The 27,785-nt window shown below is 34.8% G+C and overlaps 1 protein-coding gene across 3 annotated transcripts in view; it reads right to left on the bottom strand.

Moving 5' to 3' along the window:
• The window catches only part of MACROD2 (mono-ADP ribosylhydrolase 2), a 2,209,416-nt gene that overhangs the window by 233,148 nt on the left and 1,948,483 nt on the right, over positions 1-27,785 (bottom strand). For all 3 annotated transcript variants that reach the window (XM_051975902.1, XM_051975903.1, XM_051975901.1), the window contains exon 9: positions 2,710-2,791. In XM_051975902.1, coding sequence (XP_051831862.1) covers positions 2,710-2,791 — 82 coding nt within the window. The remainder of the gene's footprint in view (positions 1-2,709; positions 2,792-27,785) is intronic.

The following is a 27,785-nucleotide window of genomic DNA, read 5'->3' on the forward strand; positions in this document are numbered from 1 at the left end:
CAAAAAAAAGAAAGAAAAAAGCACCAACAAAAGAAATAAAATGTAAGCAAAGAAAAATTCAACTCAAAACAAAAATGTACTACTGTGTTAAATTCAATATTTGTATGTGTATATATGCAAAAATATGACCTTTATAAAGAAACTACATAACAGAAGCATACATACAGCCCTTTTCTGTCTTTTTGTTTTATATACTTAAATGTTCATTTTTTTTTCTTTTTGATATCATAAGAATCTTTTAAAAATTAATCTGTTTTTAAACTACTAGTTATAGTAGTCTATTAGGAAGAGAAATTCTAATTACAAGAGAAAAAAGAGCTATTTCAGTAAATTAACTTTACCAAAGATGTTTTAGTTATAAATCATCCACAAATTCATGTTATTTGAACTGAATTATATCACCTGTTTTTGCAATCAACCAATCCATTAAAGGTATACTTTGTTTTATATCACATATTTAGAATTTATAAATGACTGGTGTCAATATTAAATAACTACTCAACAAATTTTGTGAGTTTTTTGACATTTAATTATAATATATACTTAACATAAATATGCAATGGAATAATTTTATGAGCATTATGTGACTGACTCTTAATTCACTGATATGCAATTGTGGCATGATTTCAATAAAATTTCACTAGCTCATATAATGAGATGCATTCTTAAAATGAGTTATAATAGCAAGTTTCATATACTACTAATTTGTTTACATTGTTATTAATATATTCAAGGCCTCTAGTATGGTTCATGGGTTGGATTTTAAAAATTCTTGAAGGCAGAGTTACATTTAGCCTCTAGCTATTGGAAATAATCTTGATGGGTAGATATTTATAAGAATGAATTGTTCGACTATATTCAATTATTTAAAATTCTCACATGTTAAAAAGAACACATTGGTTTTCATTTGAAAATGTGGTAGAGAAATTCAAAATAATCCCAATCCAAAAACTGAAAGATCTGTTGACAATTCTGTTTCCTATCAGACACAACACCATTTCCACTACAATCTGACAAGACAGCTTTGTTATGTAATCATGAAATCCTACAGAAGGAAAACCAAATTATAGGGTTAGAGTATTTAACTATGGCTTTAACAGGGTACAATAAAACAAAAGCCACCATTTTGAGTATTAAAAGCTGCAATTCAACTCAATATTGTTAGGAACTTATTGTGTGTTGTATAAACATAATCACTACTGGAGAAACAATTTAAAAAACCTAACATTTTAAAAAAGCTATTGTCCTCAAGGAGCTTACATTCTTTTTGAGGAATTTAGTCTCTTAGAAAAACTTACCTAGAAGACACATTACGTGTACACAAGGTGTACCATGATCATGAATTTAAACAGTTAAGGAAATGTAACTCTCTTCAGGTTAGAGAAATAACTTCTTCCCCCAATTTGTGTGCACTTAGGTATTTCATTTAGCAATAAATAAATTGGACTTTATTAGAGTAATCAGCTTCAAATTAGCTGGAAGAATTTGATCCTCTTTTGTTTTGAAGCATAAAACTGAGCCTTTTCAGTGGGTAGTTGTGAGCATACTCTGAACTGCTACATCTTTCTCTAATCTCTTCTAATCTCCTTGCACTTCCTCCTACTCTACAGTTTCAGTGTGATGGACTGCTTAAGAGGGGTAAAACTGTTCAGGCAGTCATTCATTCACTCTCCCACCTGCCAAAGTCACGATTAAATAAAAGGCCACTTCTAATGGAAATGTAAATCTCCAAAGGATGCTGTCAGAAAAATCTGAACCAACAATGTGCAAGTTGGCTTGAAATTTCCTGGAAGCTGCTCTCGCCACCTCTAATGAAGACACTTTGTGCAATGTTATTTTAACAGTGCAATAAAAATAACAAGGCATTAAACAAGCCAAAGATTTAAGAGGCAGGAAAAGTAATCCTGAAGAAAAAAAAAACGATAGAAATAAACAGAATCTAACTAATGATACATTCAGTCAAAGTAAATCAATTACTCAAGAGTCTGCTTTCTTTAATGTCCCTTAGGTTTTCTTAAATTTTAAATAGATGTGTGACAGAAAATGAAAAACTAACTTTTCCCCAAGTATTCTGAGGAAAAAAAAACTGGTTTCTTCTATTTTCTTCCTCTTCCCTCCCTCTCTTCCTTCCTTTTTTCTTCCCTCCCTCCCTCCCTCTTTCCCTTCCTTCCTTCCTTCCTCCTTTCTTCCTTCCTTCCCCATCTCTATTTCTTTCTTTCTCTTTCTTCTTTTTTCCTTCCTTTCCTCCTTTCTTTCTATACCTGTCCCTGTCTCTTTTTCTTTCTCTCTCTGTCTGTCCATCTCCCTCCCTTCCCTTCCTTCTTTCCCTTCCCCCCCCCCCCCCCTCTCTCTCTCTCTCTCTCTCTCTCTCTCATATCCAGGAACAATTCAAGTACTGAGTTCTCACTGAAAGACTCAATGGGTACTAGTACATGAAGTTTTCCCAGGAGTTAATCCCAGATGGAACCACTCTAGAATGATGAATATAGTCCTAAAGAGTAGGAAATTGACAAAGTATAGGGAAAACCTACACAAGCTGCTTGAGATCAATGTACATGGAAACTAAATATGTGATTGTTTTAAGGAGAAAAGAATCATGTTAAGGAAATAAAATGGCATAGAAATAGACATAAATTTCCTTGTCAATTTAGTCTCTAATTTTTGTTTCTAAATACTTACAAGCCAAAAGAAATCAATTATTTCACATACCTATAGGGAAATATTCACTCATTTTCTTCTTGAAAATTTTGAAGTCAACTTCCAAGAAGACACAAAAGATGATGCGGTCCATCTATAAGAAATAAGAGATGTTCACAATAAAAACTTATGTCAAAATTTAGATACTTTTTGGGTAAACATGACCTTGTGATATGAACAAATGAAAAGTTTTTATGTTATTCATTTATTTCTTTCTGTGCTATATTTCTTTTTTACCATAATAATATCATTCCTAGTTATAATTTAATCTGATTGAATGTTTACTGTTAATGTATATGCCACCATGAGCTCTTTGAGGAAAAGAGGCTGCACAAATCTAATAAAGAATAACAAATGTCAATAAGTCACCTTGGAACAGGCAAAAAATGAGATACATTATTCCAACAGGGAAGGTAGCCTTTTCCTTTGATAGAAGAATCACATGATAGTTGTCTAGAAGGATAACAATAAAGTAAATGGGTAAGCAAAGAGCTTTTTCAGTTTGCCTTTGTTGAAGAAATGTATTTCCTGAACCTCTTAGTATTGTAGAATAGCTTAAAAAGCTTTCCTGCAGTTTAATTTACATGAAGCCATTTGCTTTCAACTTAATACACTCAGAAAGGCAACAGAAATAAAAGTTAATTAGATGACAGGGACATGAGGTCAATAAAACTTTCAATATGGTACATACCAGTTGAAAATACAAATGCAAGTGTAAAACTAAAACAGTATGTGCATAGACCCCTTTTTTATACAATTTTCAATTATGAAAAAAATTTATTTGAAAAATTCTGAGGAGGAAAAATCCTTGCTGCTGAGACGTTGCCTGCTGAATAGCTTCTGTGTCTGCTTTTGAATTTGTGACCCAATTTTGTGTTCTGAAGACAAAAGAGCATGCCTTTTATATGCTGTCTTAGACTATCTAGCAGACACTAATAATCAACCAAATGATTCATCCAAAACCCAAAAGGAAAACCAAGTAAAACTTCCTCCTAAGGAATATCAGAAAGAAATTAATTGAAGGCATATGATGCTCCACCATTTTGTCTATATAGGTGATGGAATATAGAGCCAAGCTGGCAAAGGCCTCCAGCTTCCATAGTAGTTTGGAGTAATACCATGAGAACTAATCCAGGCCGAGGTCAACTCCACAAAAAGCCACTTCATTTTTTTGTCTCAGATCAGCTTCCACTTGGGAACCCTCAGAATTGATAAAAAATGACACAAAATCCTTGTACTAATCTAGTATCATCATAAATGACGCAGTATTCAGGTAGAGTACTAAAGCTGCTCCACACTAAAGTATACTTCCTACAGCTAATTAGTCATTCAGTAAACATTATTTATGTGCCTTCTATACTACAGGCACTGTTCTTAAAAAAATGGAAATAAAGAAAGAAGTAAAAAATATTTCCTGCCCTCAAGGACCTCAAAAATTAATGGGGGAGACAGAATGCAAACAAAGATGTTTAAAGAAACTACATATAGGATAGATTAAAAAAATCATTAAAAGATGGAAGATGCTAGGATTAAGAGAGATTTTTTAAAAAGTTTCTCAGGGCAGCTAAATGGCACAGTGGATAGAGCACCAGCCCTGAAGTCAGGAGGACCTGAGTTCAAATCTGACCTCAGACACTTAGCACTTTCTAGTTGTGTGACCCTGACTAAGTCACTTAATCCAATTTCATTAGCAAAAAAAAAAAAAAAAAGAAAACTCATAGAAGGTGGGATATTAGTTGGAAGTATAAAGGAAACTAAGGGAGCTAATAGATGGGGATGAAGAGGGAAAATATTATAAGAATGGGAGATGAAAATGAGGCAAGAGATGGAGTGTCTTTTTTGTGGAATGACAAGGCCAGTGTTACTGGATGAATGAGTATATGGTAGAGAATGAGACATAAGAAGACTGGAGTGGTAGAGAGGCTAGGTTATGAAATGCTTTGAATGTCAAGCAGAGGATTTTGCTTTGATCCTGGAGGTAATAGGGGAACCACTGACTTATATTGAATAGAGGAGTGACAAGGTCAGACTTGAGCTTTAAGAAAATCACTGGTGATTAAACAAACAATGGATTGGAGTGGCAAGATTTTTGAGATGGACACACCTGAAGGTTACTGAAATAGTCCAGGTGTGAGATGATGAGGACCAGTGCTAGAATGGTGTTAGTGTCAGAGGAAACAAAGGGACATATTTGAGAGATGTTACAAAGAAAAAATGTACAACTCTTGGAAAGAGCTTGGCTAACAGTTGGGGGAGAGAGATAGTAAAATATTGAGGATGACTGCTAGGTTGCCAGTCTGAGGGACTGGAGGACAATGTTACCTTTGGTGGGGAGTTAGTTGGAAAACTAACAAGGAAATTAGTGGGAAGGGGTGAAAAGGGTTAGGGAGAAAGATAATGGATAATGTTCTGTTTTGAACATAATGAATCTTATATGTCTACTGGACATCTAATTTAAGATATCTGAAAGCCAGTTGGAGATGTAAGATTAAAGTAAAGCAGAGAAGTTAGAAAAAGATTGGGGGATTTGAAAATGATCAACATTGAGATGATAATTAAACCCAGGGGAGTTGAAGAAACCACCCAGTGAAGTATAAAAGAAGAAGAGGAAAGGTCCCAGGACAAAATACTGTATCTATTTACCCTATTTTTTAGAAGGGATAATCTGGAGGAGGATATGGAAATGGAGACTAAGAAGCAAAATGATAAACATATAATTAGAAAACAGAAATGTTCTCCAATCCTAGAAATATTAGAGTATCAAAAAAAATATCAGCGATTGCATAAATGTTGAGGAGAATAAGGCCTGAGATTAGGCCATTTGATTTGCCATTAAAACATAGTTGATAATTATAATAAAATTAGTTTCAGTGGAATAATGAGGTCTCAAGGGGTTAAGAAGAGTGAGAGGGGAGAGAGAGAGAGAACAAGAACCTATTGGCCCTTTTGAAGGAATTTAGTCAGTAAAGCACAAGAGATGTGGGATGGTATTGAGGGTGGAAGGATCAAATGAGGATTTTTCCAAGATAATGGAGATAATAATTAAACTCAGGGGAATTGAAGAGATCACCCAGTGAAGAAGATTCAATGTTGTAGGTAACTGATAAAAAGAGATTAAAAATAACTGACTGAATGAGGATGACAGTAGAAAATCTTTTGGGAGAGAATGGGATCATTTGAACAAAGAGAGAAGTGGTTCTTAATAAGTAAGAACTAAGGATATGACTTTATATAAGACATTGTTTTTCACCAAGACAATGGTGAAGAAGCATCAAGTATCAAAAGATGTGAGAATGATATGAGATAAGAAACAGAGGAGAAAAGAGAAGTCACAATGAATGGTAACAGCTTTTTTTCTGTAAAATTTGAGGCAAAGCTCTCAACTGTGAGGGTGGGGAAGGGGAAGCAGGGGAGGTTTCAGAAAGAAAAAACACTTTGAAAGGTGGGAGAGTGAGTTGATAAAGCAGGTATAGTAAGAATATCCAGCTGCAGCAGAGGCCTGTTTAAAATTGTATAGCACAAATTTGTAGAAAATCCAAGGGTATGATTTTTTTTTCATTTTTATTCAGCAGCATATGTATAGGAGCAGAAGCAGTTTAGTTTGGTACTGTACCAAGATTGATATTTGGCAGGGCACTTTCAGCAACATAAAGTGCCAGAGATTCAAGGGAAGAATAGAGTATAGAATGGAACTGGTTCATCATGGAGTTATGATGGGGGGGAAAGCGTTATAATAGTGAAGTGTGAGGTGTTGGGGATTAATGATGATAGAATATGCAAAGAGCAACATTTGGTGGGAGAAAATAGAGGGAGAAATAGAAATTCAAAAGATTATAGTCAAATAATGGGGTTTCAAAATTCTTATATGTGGAGGTGATGTGATTGTGGGGAGGGCAAGATCAAAAGTATGACTATATTTGTGGATGAGGAGGCATGGAGGAGCTGGTCATGGGAAATAAATAGGTTGAAGAAATGAGTTATTGAGGTATTTGAGGGAGAGTCAATATATATGTTGACATTTCCAAGTATGAGATAAAAAAGTTTTGATCTAGACAGAGAACTCATTGAGGAAGAAAGGAAGAAAGGGGAGTAGAAAACACCTACCAGGATTTTTATTGGACAGTAAATATGAATTACATAAGTCTCAACAGGGGAGACATTACTGAACGATGGAGGTAGGGGGAAAACCTAGAAGTGGCAAAGGGGATTAAGGGATATTCAGCTCCCCCATCTTTAGCAATGAATCAAAGAAAACAAGGAAAGATAGAGCAGTACTAGAAAGGCTATGTCATTAGGGAGTGCCATATTTCAATAATAACTAGAAAATGGAAGGAATGGGATAGAAAAAGATTTAGGATAAAGGGAAATTAATTGCTTAAGGAAGAGCCATTCCAAAAGGTAAAATGGTTAGTATTTGTTTGGAACTTGGAGTTGAAGGTTAAGGAGGGATGGGAATAAAGAACTGGATATTGAGGTCAGAAATGGAGTTGGATAATGGCCTACAAGGTTTCATAATCACTGCAAAATGTAAGATTTGACCAGGTGTGAGAAAATTCATCATTCAGTGAAAGACTCCCTTTCTATAGATTGGGCTATATACAAGTGAAACACAAGATGGAAAGAAGATGGCCAGGTGGGAGGTCTTGTTTCACTTTTGCTCTTCCCTCCAAAGGCTAGAGATTATGTGAGAAAATGGAATAACAGGAAATAAATTCCCCCTCTCCATTGAATTTTATTTTTTTTTATTCCTTCAAGGCACAGCAGAAGATGAAAGGCCTAAAGTCAAATGGAAGGTTGCTCCTCTTTGAACCAGGGGCTCTCCTGGTTGGGAGCTTAGTCTGGCAAGAAGAGGTGTAAGTTGTCTTGTATTGGCACAAATGAAAGTGGATTCACTGACTTCTAGCAGCCTTCCTCAGTGGACAGGCATATCAAGAGATGAAAGCCTATTGATTTTTGCCTTTGGACATGAAAATTTTGAAATTGCTAAGAGCCCTTGCAAGACCTTCAGCCCCAAAGATACACTGAGCTTTGCATCTAGTTATTAAGATTAATTAGTTTAAAAATGAAGTATCATGGCTCATTTCCTCAAATCTACAACCTATAGCAGCTTCTCTCAAGCTATAAAGTGCTTTGGAATTAGAGAAAATCCCTGCTTTCTCTACTGGGAAGGTATAGGAATACTCAGTGAGGAGTACTCAAGCTTCACTGCCAGGGATGAGTGAAAGTAGGTTTGTGGTTGGTGAAAAGGGATAGGGAACAAAAATGATCCTGATATCACAAGTTGGAATCTCCAACACATTTTTCTACAGAAGTATTTTTACCTATGTAAAAGATGTTCCATAGCAAAGGACTAGAAATCACCTTCATTATATATTAACTAGTTTTTTTTTGATTACCTGAGAACATATCCATTACATATAACATTTGTTTCGCAGAATGTATTTGAAATTCCAAACAACGTATTAAATTACAAATGAAGTTTTCAAAGGTTACCCACTTTTTTCAAGGGACTGCCTACAATGTCTTATCATAATAAATAGACACATTACAATTGAGGAACATCATTTCAAGATGGAATGAATGATATCATGTACAAGCATTCTAAGACATAGATTACATCTAGTTTGTTTTTGAATCTTTGCTGGAAGAAGCAACTCATCAATATAACATTCTAATTCAGGCAAAAAATATTGGTTTCTATAGAATAGAAAAGGGATATAGGAAAATCCACTATATACTCTGCAATTTGGATTTTCATACATGCGTTGAAAGGAACTTGACCCCCCCCTCTTTTTTTTAAACTATAAATGAAAGAGTTAAATAATCTTGAAAGTCTCTTCCAACTCTTCCAACACCATGCCTTCAGCTTTGCACTTTAGTAGGGAAATCCTTTCAGCTGATCCGTTTGTGTGCAATACTGATCTAATGCATACAATAAAACACTCGGTATTCAATACTCAAATGGATTTGGGATCTCTCAGATTTGGAGTCTTTGATAACTTTAAGTTGTGAGCCATCCACACTTATGTATCCTGAACAAATGTGTCCATGTCCATACAAAAATGTGTTTTGGAGAATCTATAAAAATGTTCTTTCTTACTTCCTCACTTTCTCCCAATATCCTCATGGTACAAGTAAAACACTCTGCTTACCTACTGGCTATCCTTTGTCTCTCGACATGTGACCAGCCCATCTTCTTTTTATGCAATAGGATCCTTTTTGACACCCTCTATTCCTGTTTTTGGAGGTTATACTAGATGAATTGGGTGTCTAACTAGGGAGTCAGTCTACGCTTTTCTATTTTACTTTGTGTGGTCCTCATCTTAAAGTAATCACAAGTTTGGTGTTCTAGGTCTCTGTATTATGTTTACAGTAAAATGTGTATACTGAAAATATGGGCCTTTGCTGTTTTGAGAAGCTTAAAGTGAGTAAAGTGCTTTGCAATTTTCCATAAGCAATCAAGCCGACTTTCTTCTTCCTTTTAAATTTTGGACCCAATTCATTCATCTGTACTGCCAGTTTGAAATATACATATCATTAGACAAGATCCATAGGGTGTCCATTTACATGTATTTTGAGATCTGGGAAATAGATATTTGTCATCCAATTCCCCTGTGTGTTTATATATCCCTTTGCAGCAACTTCTATACTCTCTTGGGGCTTAATGTAACAAATGTATTAACCATAAACAAGGTCATCTGGAGAATTCATGAGAAATTCCTTCTTAATCTGGTCTCTACTGATCCTTCCTATGATCAGTCCTTACTATTTTAGTGTAGACTTATTAGAAAACATAGAATATGGAGGAATTTGCTGGTAGTTTTTGCACAAAGGACTATATAGAGAATGACTGGGGCATTGAAGCTGGGTTGGAGTGAGGTCTGGAGCAAAGGAAATATGGATAGGATGACAGTCGAGAGGCAAGGAAGGAAAACAGTGAAGACTTTTTTCACTACATCTTTCTACTTATTAACTGTTCCTCTGCAGTCACTGATTTCATCATCTATAAAATGAGGGAGTTGACTAGATCATTCTCAAAACTACTTCTAGCACATCCTATGAAAAGGGATGGAGCCAGGCAAAGATTATTTTAATCAATATATTGGGCTTGAGGAGGGTGGTGGTGAAATCAGGCTGGAAAGGTAGAGTGCATGAGATGTGGATTACCATTTGTAAACCACTTGTCCTAAGGACTCTATTTATATTCTCCTCTTAGTCATGATACATTTCTCTGTATCTTTCTGACCACTCTCTTCCTTATCAGAAGGTAGTAGTGGTTATTTGTTCATAATCCAAGGTTTTGAGACTACTGATCATGAATGCTGGCACATTTCAAATTCTTCATTTACAAAATGAAGGGAATAGTGTGTGACTTATGAGGTCCCCACCCACATCTAAAGTTACACAAGTCTACGAAAATGGCTATTTCTTAGTCAATAACTACAGCAATTTAGTATTTGACAAACCCAAAGATCCCAACTTTTGGGATAAGAATTCCTTATTAGACAAAACCTGCTGGGAAAACTAGAAATTAGTATAGCAGAAATTAGGCACAGACCCACACTTAAAACCGTATACCAAAATAAGATCAAAATGGGTCCATGATCTAGGCATAAAGAACGAGATTATAAATAAATTAGAGGAACATAGGATAGTTTATCTCTCAGACTTGTGGAGGAGGAAGGAATTTGTGACCAAAGATGAACTAGAGATGATTATTGATCACAAGATAGAAAATTTTGACTATATCAAATTAAAAAGCCTTTGTACAAACAAAACTAATGCAAACAAGATTAGAAGGGAAGCAACAAACTGGGAAAACATTTTTACAGTTAAAGGTTCTGATAAAGGCCTCATTTCCAAAATATATAGAGAATTGACTCTAATTTGTAAGAAACCAAGCCATTCTCCAATTGATAAATGGTCAAAGAATATGAACAGACAATTTTCTGATGATGAAATTGAAACTATTTCCACTCATATGTAAGAGTGTTCCAAATCACTATTGATCAGAGAAATGCAAATTAAAACAATTCTGAGATACCACTACACACCTGTCAGATTGGCTAAGATGACAGGAAAAAATAATGATGAATGTTGGAGGGGATGTGGGAAAACAGAGACACTGATACATTGTTGGTGGAATTGTGAACGAATCCAACCGTTCTGGAGAGCAATCTGGAATTATGCCCAAAAAGTTATCAAACTGTGCATACCCTTTGATCCAGCAGTGCTACTTCTGGGCTTATATCCCAAAGAAATACTAAAGAAGGGAAAGGGACCTCTATGTGCCAAAATGTTTGTGGCAGCCCTGTTTGTAGTGGCTAGAAGCTGGAAAATGAATGGATGTCCATCAATTGGAGAATGGCTGGGTAAATTGTGGTATATGAATGCTATGGAATATTATTGTTCTGTAAGGAATGACCAGCAGGATGAATACAGAGAGGACTGGAGAGACTTCCATGAACTGATGCTAAGTGAAATGAGCAGAACCAGGAGATCATTATATACCTCAACAATGATACTGTTTGAGGATGTATTCAGATGGAAGTGGATCTCTTCCACAAAGAGAAGATCTAACTCAGTTTCAATTGATCAAGGATGGACAGAAGCAACTACACCCAAAGAAAGAACACTGGGAAAAGAGTGTAAACAGTTTTCATTTTTTTCTTTCCGGGTTATTTTTACCTTCTGAATCCAATTCTTCCTGTGCAAAAAGAGAACGGTTCAATTCTGCACACATATATTGTACCTAGGATATATTGTGACATATTTAACATGTATAGGACTGCTTGATATCTGGGGAGAGAGGAAGGGGAAAAGTCAGAATAGAAATAAGTGCAAGGGATAATGTTGTAAAAAATTACCCAGAGATGGATTCTGTCAATAAAAAGTTATAATTATTAAAAAAAAAAAAGAAGAAAATGGCTATTTTTTACCACTTAGAGAACAAGGCAAGTAGAAGTACTTTTATTCTGTTTCATTATAGGCCATGCAGAATAATAAAGAGAAAGAACTGTGAGGAGGACATCTTGGTATAAGCAATATAAGAGTGTATAACCTCAAAAAATTTAAGAATAACCACTCCCACCACATATATATATATATGTATATATATATATACACATATATATGTATATACATACACACACACATATATACACATATATACACACATACACATATTGTTTGTTGTTTCACAAAATTATTTTCAGCTGCATCTAATGTACATTTTCTTTTGACAAGTGCAAAGGACTATACAAATATCACTTGGTACCAACAGTAATAGTAATAAAACTTTGATCAATCAACTTAGCAAGCATTTATTAAGCATGAACAGTTGCAAGACAATTATCTCTTGAGGTAACAGACAAAAAAAAGTTTCTGTTTTTGAGTAGTTTACTATATGAATAAATAATTACTAACTTATTACAGGAATATATATGTAAACAGATAAAATCAAAGTAATAAACAGTACATCATAATTATTAATTAAATACAATCTGGTTAGATAAAATTATTAATTAAAATAATCTGATTAAAACTGAAGTTTCTTTAAAAGTCATAAGACCATTGTCTCTAAATTTCCTTTTATCTACATTTTATTAGCTAAAGCTAAATTAATCTGCTCTACTCTCATGAACTCTAGAGGAATTATTTTATTCAAACATTAAGAATATTTCATGCATCTCTCTAAAAACAAAAGCCCATTAATTTTTCTGTACAGTTCTTGTTAATGTGTCTCATTCTTCAAGTGCACCTACAAAGACAGCAGTGTTCACTCAATTCCCATTTTATCTTCTATGATTGATATTGGAAGAGGGCATAAGGAGTTTAAGTCATATCTTAGTACAATGCTCCCTGAGTTCTGGTGAATTACCTAACTCAAATGTGTCATAATCAAGAAAGCTGAATGGTCCTGGTGATCATCCTTGACTTTTTAACCAGAATGGGTTGGAAACCTACCAGTAGACTTTTTAGTCTTCTGACTTACAAAAACACAGACTGAATCATTTGGGCTTTAATAGAACAGTTTGACTTACTCTAAAATATATTAATATAATTTCAGTGATTCAATTAAATTAATCCCAGATTTCAACATACTTTCAATTTAGACCCTATTACTATAATTGTCTAGATATGGATCAAGGTGTATAAAATGGCAGGACTATTACCTTTCTCCTTCTAGGTATTATATCTCTTTTAAGGCAACTTTAAATCAAATTATTATTTTGTCACATACTGAACACCAAGATTCACTTAAGCATCTTTATGAATCACTGTAAAATTACACCTTCTCTATTAAATATTTAGTTAATTCTTTCAACCCCGATTGTTAGAACACAATGAGAACATGCCTAATTAGTCCTAACTCTGTTATCCAATGTTGTGTGTGTGTATGTGTATATATGTATGTGTATGTGTATATGTGTGTGTTGGTACGTATATATGTGTGTGTGTATATATATGTGTGTGTGTGTGTGTGTGTGTGTATGTATGTGTGTGTATATATATATCCTAGCTTTATATCATCTGCAAATATTATTGCTCATTAGCAGCAAAGCCTTTATCCAAGTTACTAAGGCAAAACAGTACCAAATTCTAGGGGACTGTAGAGGTACTTCACCACAAATATCTCTTCAAGATGACATTAGTCCATTAATTGCTATTCTTTGGCCTGCTCCCTAAACCAGCTCAAAGTCCTCCTAATTGTACTATTGCTTGGATCTCAGTTAACTCATCAGTAAAATTAGGACCTGGACTAGATAATTTCTCAGGACTATTCCAGATTTAACATTTTATGATTTCATGACTTTTTTTTTTAAACTTGAGAGATACAATAAAGCCATTTCTAAAATTAACTTACATCCCAAATAGGTACTAGAAAGATTTGACTTTATGCAGATCTAAAAATGTTTGATTGACAAAAATAAATCCCTCTTCTTTTTTCCTCCATTTGTAAACATCTTTAGTTTCTAAATCAAGGCTTTTTCCAGCTTCCATTGTCCTTCTATCATGATTTTGTTACCATTTTCAGTTTTTAAGTGTCCCTGTAATGTTAAGAACTGCACAGATCATATACAGATCTGTTGGCTTCGGCAAGGAATTATAATCCTTTATTTGGCACTTCAGCCTCCGTTACCATGGAAATGCCTATGGTATTTGAAATTCAGCACTTTGATTTATTTTGCTTGGGAATCTAACAGCAGAAGATGGGCTGTGAATGTGAAAAGCTTTTATTTTAAAACAATTGACTAGTGCATTTTTTTATCCTTATGCGTTATAATAAAAAAAAAATCTGAGAAACCCATCACATATAAAAATGGACTTTATTCTATAACAACTGTAGAGATTTTTATGGTGGCAACTATAGCCAAATTTTACTTGGTCATGCAAGTTGAGATTAACCACTATGGTTCTTTCCTTGTCCAATACACTAATCATGAGAATTGATACTATTTGCCTTCAGCCTCTTTCTGACAATACACTTTTTTTTTTTTGCCAACACTTTTCAAGCCTTTTCAAGACTTATTGGTTATTTTAAGTGATGTAGAATGTATTACTTTTCATCTGATTTAATGTTTAGGCCATGTGGAACCAGCCAAAGCCACAGCTGGACCAAAAGAATGTAGAATGAAATGGCTATTTGATTTGCTGTATGGCTGAGACTGATATGGTTTCAGATGAATATCTCTGGATTTGGATCCAGACTAATTTAAGCTGGAATGGGCCTGAGGTGGCCCACCCTAACCCTTAATCAAGCCCAGTATCAAGGAGATTGAGACCGGCATTTCAAGTTTCTCAACAGCCATGTTGAGAATCTTGCTCTTTTTTGGGGGAGGGGGCAGGCTTCTCTTTTCCCAGAGGTGGTCATTCTATAGTTATTTTATCTACTTATTGTTAATACCCTAGAAATCAAAGAAGAGAATCACAGAATTATAAAGTTTGAATTGTAGTGATCCTCTTATACAGTGAAGTCAAAACATTTTTGATCATGTACCCTATCACTAAAATTTTTTTGAACATGAACCCTTAAGGTATTTGAAATTCAGCCTTTGATTTATTTAACTTGAGAATCTAATAGTAGAAGACAGGCTGTAAATGTGAAAAGCTTTTATTTTGAAATAAGTAAGTGGTATGTTTCCTTTTCCCATAGGCATTATAATTTTTAAAATCTGAGGAACCAATCACATGTGGAAAAATGTGTGTAATATATCATTTGTATATGACAGATACGTCTTACTGTACTAATGATTATGTAACATACCAAAACAGGGAAAGGGAAACACCTATGCTATTATTGATATAGGGAACTCCCATTGAGGAAAGTTCTTCTACTAATACAGATGAGCATCTTCTCTACAACTTAAAGTCTTTGAGAATTGCCTAGAATACTGAAACTTTAATAACTTGCTAAAAGTCACAATATTTGTCAGAAATGGGAATTAAGCTTTTGGGTTGTCTTCAAAGTTCTCTATTCACTATGTTATGATGCCTCTTTTCTTAAACATACACTCAAAAGGATGATATCAAGATTGCATAATATTTGATCATAGAGACAATAGAGAAGCACTGGAATTTATTGAATAGGGGAGGGACATGATGATATTCCCATTTTGGGGGAAAAATAGTTTAACAGCTTTATGAAGATGCAATTGGAGTAAAACTAAGGGTTCCTGTCAATATTACCAGCTAAAATACTACTGCAATAATCCAAGAGAAAGGTAAATCCTGAATTAGGGTGTTGGCTGTGTGAGTTGGAAGTAGTACAGAAATACAGGGGGAGTTTGGGAAGGTGGAAATGATAAAATTTGTCAACTGATTGGGAGGAGAGGATGATTTAAAGAGAATAAAGAGTCAGGGACAATGCCTAACTGGTAAGGAGGTCTTCCATGTAGACCCCCACTCATCCATGACTATTTTGTGCAATTTATTTTATCCCACCTAAAATAAAAAGAGCGTTTATATACTAGTCATTGTCCCAGAGCACTGTGTACATATAGTATAGCTAAAAGGAAAAGTGGGATATCTGTTCAATGATGTCTACACAGCTGCTATTGTGTGGTAGGTAGCAATTAAGCTATAAAGTCTCTGATGAGCTGACAATAGCTGAGAAGGGAGAGAGACCAGGAACTCTGCAAAGCAGAGAACACAGAGTTGGGAACTACTAAGGGATAATGGTAGGTGTGGTTGTGTTGAATACAAGTTCCATGATTGACTGTTACAGAAATGGAAGAATTCTCTCCATCCTCTGATTAGTTGATCTCATAATGCTTGCTATCATTCCATGATTTCCACTTTGGAAACCATCATTCTAATACATTGTTCTTATTTTTAAAATTCAAGGTAACATAGTTAGCAGTGGAAGAAATCACAGGCTACCTAATTCCCAGCTCAGTGTTCATTCTCCTATTCTCTAATTAAGGTATTCTCTATTTCACTTTATATCACTATTTTCTCTGTCATATCATTTCCCTATATGCAATATAAACAAGCATCATGTAGTGGAGACAAAAAATTTGAGCTCTAATAATATAAAATGATTGCAAATACATTTCTTGCATGCAAAAGTACATGACTTGCAGAAATATAGATCTTTCTGGACCTGATCTTATGAGTAATAACAAGTAACATTAACATAAGTCAGAAAAGATCTAACATAGAAGTGAAAGTAACCCAAAGGATCATCAAGTCCAACCTTCTTCATTTTACACATGAAGAAACTGAGTCTCGGAAATATTAAGTGATTTTTTCCTAGATCTCACAAGTAGCAAATGACAAAGTTAACCATAGCTACCTTTCTTTTTCTATAAGGCAGACTCACAGATGTAACTGATGCACTGTGAGGAAAAGCTGAATTTAGAATCATGGGCTTTGAGTTGAAAACCAGCTGCCATTTCCTCATTAATGAACCAAGGGAAGTTGGACTGAAAGCCTTCAAAGGTCCTTTCAGCTCAAGGCCTAGGATGTTAATCCTAGGATAATCTCAAATAAGTAAATCTATTTACTGAAGCCAGAGGACAGTCTTCAGGAATTTGCATGGATTAACAAAGGACAATGCACAGAGGAACTAAGTTCTGTAATGAATAGAGTCCCAGGCCTGGAATCTAGAAGACCGGCATTAAAATCTTGTCCTCCAGCATTTACTAGCTATCTGACACTGGGGAAATCATTTAATCCTGCTTGCCTCAGTTTCCTCATCTGAAAAATGAAATGGAGAAGGAAATTGCAAACCACTTTAATATCTTTGCCAAGAAAACCCCAAAATGGGGTCATAAAGAGTCAGATATGACTAAAACAGATGACCAACAACAACACACAGAACTCTGGAGAGGAAATGAATCATTTGTCTTTCCCCCCACAATCCAATCCAATGTGGCAGATATTATGATTTTTCTAAAATTAAAATACATTGTCTATTTCACTACACTAACAAAGATGCACTTTCAACTAAGAGCTCATTCAAGGTTAAAAAATGTCCTATGTGACAATGTTTTTGGTCAAACAAGAGAAATCATTTCAGTGGCTTAAACCTTAAAAGAAACGAAAACCTAAAACCCTTTAAAAAAAAAAGAGAAAGGCAATCTTTCCACAGCCTTCCTCTGATGACAACAATAGTTCACTCACAAAGTGGTAGAAGAGAAGTTTAAAGACACATTTGTTTCAGCAAGATATCCGTCAATCTGCAGATTTTGGTTTTATGCCATATCAACATGATGACATAAGTTCCATTAATCTTTCTCAGCTTAATACCCACTGTCCCCTGAAGAGGGTTACACAGTGATGCATGTGTGGAATATCTGAAGTTGACCTCCATTTTTCACAGTTTCCAGTCATAGGGCAGCTGACACAGCCAAGATAATCCTGTATTCAGCGATACTGTGAGAATGAATGGATTCTGATGAATGTAATTTGCTACCTCAATGACAAATGGCAAATGTGTGAAGGTCTGGTATGCATGCAAATATTACTGTTAAATAAGGTCTGGTGAAGGACTATGCTCTGTAAATATAGCTGATGGCCAATTTGACTGAAGTCACAGCCTTCCCGGAAGAGAAGCTAACAATTTGTCCCCAGTTGCCTTTGTATCCTTTAAATGCACCTCTCCATCTGATAGCAAGAGGCTGTGTAGGGAAGCCTACAACAAATGAGTACAGATTACTTTAATTAAGGTTCAGGGGCTGAGAATTAAATCTGTACCCAAGCAGATTCTGAGAGCAGAGGATGGCGATGAGCCATACTTACATTATGACCATTACACAAACGGCAATGTGATGATAGCTCTATTGATATAAATCAGGGTGGTCTTATATCTAATATACCCTTCCCTGGTGGAATGGTCACTTTTAAGTCTCCGCTTTATATTTTTATATTTTATTTATTTTTTCAAATGAATGCTTAAACCTGGCTTTCCTTCTTTCTCTGTTCATTTACTTTCAATGTCAGAAGGAAAACTGCCATAAAGTTGAGCAATTCCAGCCCCCCAAACTCTCAGAGAATTTATGGACATACAAGAAAGTTACACAGCATAGTATGGGCAATAACAAATAAATGATGTCTGTAAAGAGCTCCTAAGTCAATGAGATCCTAGATCCATTGGATTATTAACCTATTTCTTCTTATAACTTCGGTATGAGGGTCTAATGAGAGTATAAAGATATAAGTACTTGGAAAAACAAAACCTACTGTTTATACAAATATAAGGTCATTATTATTAGGATGTTAGCAACATTTATATCAGCTAAGGACAACCCAATTAGCTTCTGTACTTGTCAGCTGGTAATGATTACAGTATGAGTTTCTGAGTTTCAGAACACTGATATTTTTTAAGGCCATGTTGTACATTCAGCACAGTAAACTGGGTGAAGAGGATTGAACCTGTTTACCATAGTTTCTCTATCAAAGATAAATAGTTTTAAAGACCTTATGTCACCACAAAATAAAAAATTCCTTTTTAGTTGTAGTCTTTGAATGAAGATAATGGAATATTATTGTTCTATAAAAAATGATGAACAAGCTGATTTTAGAAAGGCCTGGAAAGATTTACATGAACTGATGCTGAGAGAAACAAGCAGAACCAGGAACACATTGTATGTACATAGTAACAGCAAGAAAGTGAGAGGATCAACTATGAAAGACTCAGTTCTTCTCAGTGGTTCAGTAATTCAAAACAGTCCCGATAGACTTTGGACAGAAAGTGCCATCGGCATCCAGAAAAATAACTAAGGAGACTGAATATAAATCAATACATGCTATGTTCACTTCTTTTTTCTGTTGTTTTTTTAAATCTCTCCCATGTTTTTTCCCTTTTGCTCTGATTTTTCTCTCCCAATATGATTCATAAAATTTATATTAAAATTAAATAAACTTTGAAAAGAAGCAGTCCCAAGTAATATTCCTCATTGAAACTATATTCTTAGACATCTATATGATTCAAGACCAAAACTTTCATTGATTTAAATTTTTTTTCATTGATTTGTTGAATTCACCCCATTTGTAAAGGAATGCCATACGGCAACTTTCTTGGTAATGAATATTTGCTTGGTGACTTTAATACTGTTATGAATAGTCTCTGCAAGTGGTACAAATCACAACATTCTCATTTAGTGTTTGTTGGCCCATGTTCTATTGTAAATTCTCCCCATCAGGTACCCCCATCCAGGTAGCCCTTCTTCTGGAATTCTTGATACTGAATAAAAATATTGGGAATTGTGGCTTGTTGGTTTGTTCTTCACTCTCAGCATATGGTCAGTCTACATGCTTTAGTAATCTTATTTGATATCTTTTATGCTGCTTCTTGTAGGATCACAGGTTCATGAAATTAGAAATATAAGTGATCTTAGAGACAATGAAACACAACTCCCTCATTTTACAGATGAGAAAAAAGAGGCCCCAAAATACTAGATGATTTGTCCAGGGTCACAAAACTAGCAAGTGTTTGAGTTAGGATTGAAACTTGGGCCTTCCCTCCAAGCCCTACTTTCTATCTACTCCACCCCATAGCTGCCTTAGATAGTAATATCATGCCGTCTATTCATACCCACTATTTGCCTCTTGGATGACTCACACCTTAAATTATTCAGAGACTGACATTTCATGACTCATATTCAAACTAATCCACTAGAAGAATACTGATATTAGAAAGATAGGGTGTTTCAGGGAGAATCACAGAATAATTAAAATCCCTGTGCAACAATTCCACCTCCCCCTCTCTGATTCACTTCTAACCCATGGTAGGAGCCATACTGGATTAATGTCAGTAGCAAGTGGGGCACTTCAGGGCTCTTGTTGTAGAGGTACAATCCAATTACTGTGCCTAGAAATTTCTGAAGGCAGAGTTGTGAGAAGATAGTGATCAATTCTATATCATTTATTTATTCATCCTATTTACAATTAATTGACTTTGTTTTGTAGCTGCTTTTGTCCTATAACTACTTAAGTTATAGCTCTTTGTCTCCAAACTTGGTCTGGAGATTCAGATGCTCTGTAATGGGTTAATTTAGAAATTCAACTCTCCTGCTAATCCCTGGTCTATTCTTAAAGAATTTAGCTGATTTTGGGGAATGTGTGTGAACACAATATCTTTTCATACCAGCAAACTATCCTTCAAGGATGTCTGTTTTGCTGTCCAAAAGTCTGTGCTGCTATTTGGCACCCAGACTCAACAATGAGTACTTCTTAGTCTCAAAAGAAGAAGAAGGGGGTAGGGAGTCATTGCTAGCCCTTATTAGCAAACTTCTAACCAGTCATGTTGCTCCCTATGCCTCAGATTTTAAAAAAATCATGTTGTCCCCAATCCTATGATGTCATCTTCCCTGTTCTTTCTTTGTTATGCTCTGCCCAAAACCCTCTAAAAAGGAAACATCCTTTTGCTCAGGATCTTTGGCATAAATGGAGGGAAGCCACTGAACCATTTATTGGCAAGTAACATACCCTGTTAATAAATGTTATCCTCAAAAGAGCCATCTGCACCCGGAGAGAGGACTGTGGGAACTGAGTTTGGTTCACGAACATAGCATTTTCATTCTTTCTGTTGTTGTTTGCTTGCATTTTATTTTCTTCATCATATTCTTTTCTAGTTGGATTTGATTTTTCTTGTACAGCAAGATAATTGTATAAATATGTATGCATTTATTGGATTTAACATATATTTCTACCATGTTTAATATATATTGCCATCTGGGGCGGAGGGAGAAGTGGGAGAAAAACTGAAACACAAGGTTTTGCAAGGGCTCATGTTGCAAAATTATCTATGCATATGTTTTGAAAAATAAAAAAGCTTGACTAAATGTTATCCTGCTCAGAGAATGACTTCAGTTTACCCTTTTGTTAAATTTCAAATATGTCAGTTATGTTTGTGACCCCATTGAGTGGCAGCTAGAGCCATTTTTCTCTCCTTTACCTTTTAATCCTGTGACTTCATATCTCTTTTTCTTTCTCCCCCATAGCAATACACAACACTGCATATGCCAGCTGGTTGCCCTAACAGCTTTTGAATTAGCTTGGTCTCTTAAGAAGGCATTTTTTTTCCTCTTTTGAAATATAAAGAGGCTTAACCCTTGAAAAAATTGGGTCAAAATCCTCACCTTGGCACTTGTTGCTGTACTAACTGTCTACTCTATTGACTGCAAGAGGAGCTGAGTAGTATTTTATTTTTATCTTATATAGCCTTTTAAAGTAGATTCCTTTGTTTCTTAAGTACTAAAGTGGTTGTTAATTGGATTTACTGTCATGAATGCTTATTGGGCAGGAGTGGATAGAGTGCTAGATCCAGAGTCAGGAAGACCAAGTTTGGATCCTGACTCAGACCTGCACTTACTAGCTGTGTGACTTGGCAATGTATTTCACTTCTTTTTGTCTCAGTTTCCTTGGCTGTAAACTGGGAACGATAATAACACTATCTTCTATGGATATTTTGGAGATCAAGTGAAACAATATTTGTAAAAATGTTTAGCACAATGCCTAACAGTAGGTGCTTAATAAAATTCCCTGTTGTATTTTATATCTTAAACATAGGCAGCTGGGTGGCAAAGTCAATATGATTGCTTAACTTATGGTCAGGGAGACCTGAGTTCATATCCAGTCTTAGATACTTAGTCGTAACTTAGTCTTGGCAAGTTATTTAATCTCTATCTCTGCTTTCTCATCTATATAATGGGAGTTATATAATAATTGCACCCACCTCATAGGTTATTGCAAAGATAAAATGAAATATTTAAAAAATGCTTTATAAACCCTAAAACACCAATAAAAGGTTTCTGCTGGCCATTATTATTAATTTTGTTTAAGTTTAAGCTACTAGAGAAGGAAATAGTAAACCATTCTAGTATTTTCCCCAAGAAAACTTCAAATGAGGACATAAAGAGCCAGACATGGCTGAATACCAACACAAAGGCTTAGCCGACACTGTAGATGGCACACTGAATAAATCACCAAGTCTCGAGTCAGGATGACCTGAGTTTAAAACTGGTCTCAGACAATTAGTAGCTGTGTGACCCTGGATAAGTCACTTAATGTTGTTTACCTCAGTTTCCTCACCCGTAAAATGAATTGGAGAAGGGCAAAGCAAACCACTCCAAGATTATTGCTAAAACAATCCCTCAGTGGGGTCATGGAGAATCAGACACAACTGAACAATTACAAAAATATTATAGGTCAGCTCACTGTTCATCATTAATGTTTGTCTGAGATGACTGTAGAGATAGACTATGTTGTAGTATGGGTTGTCTTTGCAATTGCATATTAGTCTGGAAGATCAGCAAATAGTAGATTTTTCTTATTAGGCTGAATTCTTTTTAATGATAATGAAATATAGCAAACAGATTCTGCAATGTGTCAAAATTTGATGAAGTCATCATAATACATCTGGAGACCATCAATGTATAAAGGGAAATCCTCTTCTACTTGCAATCTAAGTCAGCCTTCATGACAAAAACAAGGACCTTTGAAAAGCATGTGTCTCCTTGTTTCATGCCTCCCTTGATACTAATAAAGATCTTGAAAATGGTCAAGCTGACCAGATCAGTTATGTTGAGCTACACTCTTTTCTATCATCACAGACATAACTATATCCTTACCTGAATTATTGGAAGAGTCTGTTCATATTTACTAATGTAGCTTAGCATTATCAAATTGTAGAGGGGTGGAGAAAAAGTTCATTGCAATCCTATTGTCCTGAATGCCCCTTTTTAAAGCAATACCATGCAGAAACATAACCTAGATAGAGAGCCTCATTTCTATTTTTCAGACTAGTTCCTGGATCATATTTTAAAAGAAGCTTTTTATTCTGGTTTCAATTTTGCTGAGGAATTCTATTTTAAAAGAAACATTTAGGAAAATGGTCCACATTACATTTAAGCAGCTTCTCATCTGTATGACCATATCAGCTAGTGATGGAAGAGAAGGAAAAAGGATAAGATTACAGTTGAGCTGCAGTAATGGAAAAGATTACATAGGACTCATAAAAAGTCCCTCTTCTGCTATTTTAATTTCCTTGTCAAGAGTCACTGTACATGATTCTCCTGGTTCTTTGAAGGGTACTAAGTCTGTTCTTACTCTCAATCTCCAAATTATCAAAAGTAAAAATATCTCTCTTAAATATAAAAAAAAATAAAAGATAAAAAATTAAAACTGGAAAACCCATCCACATTACCAGTGGATATATACTGATGAGTTTGAGGGTATTTATATCCATTCCCATAAAAGCTTAAAGGGCATCTTTGCATTTTGAGATTGCTTCTGGGTACATAAAAATCTCAACTTTTTTTTTTTTTAATAGGATGCTTCAGTGCCTTTTACAAGCCCAATTCATCTGTCATTGCTCCATGACAGCCTGACTCAGATCCTTCTTTTTTTTTTCTCTAGAGAAGTTAGTCTTCTGACTTTTATTCAGCTCCATAAGGGAAAGTAATCATGTATTAAAAACTCAGAATTTATTTGAACCCAAGCTAGGGATTCATAGAGACAAGCTAATTTCTAAATCCATTTTGTGCCAAACAAAATCGGCACTATTTCAAATGACAAGAAAGGACAGGGTGAAAATATTATATTATGCAGCTTCTAGCTCCATAAAGTATCCAAACCTCCCTTTGTCTCATTCCCATATCTTGCCTTCATATTTACCCTTAAATGGAGAGCATGTTGTGCTAGTAATGTTACCTTTGCCTCATACTTTTGTTCAGGATTTTGGGTGGGGAGAAATGCAGTAAGTGACATCAAATTACCCTTCCAATGATAGAACTATTGTTTATCAAGACAACTATGTGATGCTAACATTAGCCCAGCTGCACCCTTCTATTGTATATTTCATAGTCCCACTCCTTGGATGATGTGACTTCTTTTTCTTTCATTTGATTAGGAACATCTGCAGAGGTGGTTTGTATACAAAAAGTTAATAATTAAGTGTTTCTTATTTTTCTGTCCACAGTAATTAAAAATTCCAAGGAAGAACTGTCACCAATTCCCACATATCATGTTATTCAATGGAGTTAGTATTTAATTTATCATTATAATTTCAAGATGGCATTCCTTGATGCAAAGCAATAAGAAAATTCAGTAATCGCTCAAATATGGATGAGCCATTAAATAGAGATAAAGCCACTGTTATCATTTACTAAGAAATCAGTACCAAGTACTATTCAAATAAACATCACTATGTACTCTGATTTTCCTATTTGAAAGAAAACATATTTCAATTAGGTTATGATATTCATGCAAACTTCATTAGTAAATTCATTAGCATAGCTTTTAAGAGCAGTTCATGAGGACAAAAGCTGTTTTTCTCAAGAATGGGTCCCTGTCCATCTCCCTACTGTTAGCATAAGTGGTAAGTCTTCTTATTAAACGGTAGAACTGGAAGACAGTAATCACTGGAGAATGATTTCTTACTCAAGAGGAAAAAGCAGTTGATTCCTAGATGTACTTTACTATATCTAACATGTGGAATATCAAAATGGGATGAATATTATATATCATTTAAATTAAACAATTTGGGTCAGGAGAAAGGCTGTTAAGAAAATCTTTCCATTTACAGTCTCCATCATGTAATACATAATAAATGCTTGTTGACTGACTGGTTGATTGTATGAACCATATCACTTCCATGTTCACCTTTCAGGAACCACAGGAAAGTGATATTGTCACGGGCCAGCTCTCTCACACTTTAATTCTGCATTTGAGTCTGCTTGCTTTCCAAGATTCTCTCTTTTTCTGCACAAATGATATTTGCAGTTCAGAACTATGTCATTGAGAGATACCTCATCTTGCAGGGCTTTCTAATCACTCTCTCCAGAAATGGGATTGCTCTGTGGGAATAGCAAGAGGATTAGTATGTACTTAATTTTTATCAGCTATGTGCACTGGTTGGAGGCATGTGCCATAACACACTACATTAATCTTCACTCTCCCCTTATTCCCTAAATCCAGATTCAACACAAGGGCAACTTCAATTCTCCAGGGATCCACATCTCGAGGTACCATCCAAGCTGCCAAGATTCATAAATTGTCAGTGATATGAAATCCAAAGAACCCACAAAATATATAGACTGACTATCAGCTCCTACTCTTTCTAATCACCCTTCTCTGTTTCTGGCTTATATTACTAATATTCTAATGATTAAAATCAATGAATATTACTAATGATCAAATAACTGGATGAATGAAAATGTCTTTTAGACATACAGAAGATTTTAGTTTTAGATGACCGAATGAAAAAAAACAAGTTATCCATACTTGGAATACACTGTGATAACCATGATATTTTAAAACAAAATTGTTGGTGTCAATTTAAGAGTGAATCCTCAGGCTTTAGTATATCCAAATCCATTAGTTATCAAGATATCATCAGTTCTAATTGGAACCTAATCCAGTTTGTTCAAGATATTAGCAGAAATCATAAACACTATGTTGGAACCTGATATCTTCATATCCTGACCACCCCCCAAACTATGAAGAAGTAAAAGGACAAAGTCAAATATGACAATGAAGATCATAAGACCTTTAATTCTTCAAAAAGTAAAGTGTATTCAGAGATCTGTTATCAGAAAAATGGAAGGAATGGTTGAGGCAGAAGCCCCGTAAAAAATAGTGTTATCTACTGTGTACAGGATGTGCCTGGAATGCAACTCACAAAATCTGGCTTGCTGACTTCTGACCATTCTAAGAATGATCAAGGAAAGTCCTCTCTTTAATAGATGCCCTCATGGACTATTTCAAGAATATACTGGTCAATCAGATTATTATAGAATCCGATAGCTCATATGCATTTTCCTACACTGGTAGTATTCCTAGAGATGGAGAGGAGATATATATGCATGTATTTCATAAGTATGTATATATACACATGTGCATATATGTGTATGTATGTATAAATATTATATATAATATAATAGTGTTATAACAAAAAGTACTATAAAACTTTAAAATAGAGCATACATTAATCTCATAAGCAAAGATTTTTATTTTATTAACCTTGCTGTAAATAAAAGACACTTTTAAGATAATCATTACCAAAACCCCTAAAACATAGAACACCACCCTCCACACAATTCACCTAAAATATTTAAAACATAATAATGTAAAATACATATGAATTTTTTCCATGAGACACCTAAGAAAAGAGCAATACCTCAAATGTTTTAACCAAAATTAATTTTAATAGATTATAATAGAATGACAGCTTTCCAAAAATAGCCAACAGATGCTCATGTATTATACTAGTCTTGTTGTTTAAGCTCTGGTACAGTAATTCCATAAAATCTATCTTCTAGACCTAATTCTGCTCCTGCATCTGGAATACTAAATATTGCAGTTGCCAATTTCTTGATTTTTTACTGGTGTTTCTGATTTCAGCTATAGGTCACATTTTAGAGATGGATGAAACAAAGAGGCACTCATTTACATTTATTATCAGGAATAAGATGTTTTATTATCATCTGTGCTATATTCTACTAATGTTTCATCCACTCCTCACCAGGAGAGAATGCACCCAGACTACAAAGATAATGTTCAAATGTAATTGACATATTAGTTCAATTCATATCAGCTGCTCAATTGCTCTAATATATATAAATTTCTAAAATTATTTATTTCCATTCCCCAAAGTCAATGCTATCTCCTCTTCTCCAGATTATTGTTGAGTTGACACACCACATAATTAAATTCTTATATTTTTGATAAATTCTTTGGCATATAGCCCAAATATAGCTTTGAGAGAAGATTAAGAAAGGAGTTGACAAGTCATCATCATCAATAAAACTGTAAACACATCCAGATAGCCCATTGCTATCTACCCTATAAGCAGTGAAATACATATACATATTCCAGAAAAAATTATTTGGAAGTAATATATTTGAAAAAAAATTCTTTACTTATAATAACCTTAACTTCTGTGTTTTAACTTGCAAAAGTTCAAGGAAGGAACCGTCAATCAACTTATCTTTTTTGCCTTGTAGAAAGTCCTAATTTTAAATCAGATGTTACATTTCTTTCTCTGAAATCTGAAAACCCTACTCTTCATAAACTGCGTCCTTATATATTGAATTCCTAGTAAGATAAAAAATAAAAGCTACACAGAGTGTACCTAGTGGTACATTCATGAATCCAACCTCCTGCCTTTACACACAAGAATGAATTAGTCAATGTAAGTCACAAATAGGGTCTCATACTACCTTATTTCTTATGGGCTTGTGTCTTTTCTCTTGAAATCTAAAAATTTCTTGAAGACAGGGGGAGGGGAGTTAGAGAGCTATTTACAAACTGCTATTATATCTTCCCTAGCATCTAGCAATATGTCCCGCACATAGTAGCCACATAGAAAATATCTGTTGCTGGTAAATTGAAGAATACAAGAAAGCAAGATCTATGAATGATTTCATGTTTCGCCTAAATAATACACACACACACACACACACACACACACACACACACACACACACACACTTATATATGCTGTTGAAGATTAACAGGACATAACTTGGGTAAAATTATCCTCACTCCTACCATATTCACACACCCACCTGTCCCCAATTCCCTATAGGAGCCTTTTATCTTCCTGGTCTCTAAACATCTTTTATTTAACAAATGACATT

This window comes from Antechinus flavipes, chromosome 2, assembly GCF_016432865.1.
Source record: "Antechinus flavipes isolate AdamAnt ecotype Samford, QLD, Australia chromosome 2, AdamAnt_v2, whole genome shotgun sequence".
Lineage (NCBI taxonomy): Eukaryota > Metazoa > Chordata > Mammalia > Dasyuromorphia > Dasyuridae > Antechinus > Antechinus flavipes.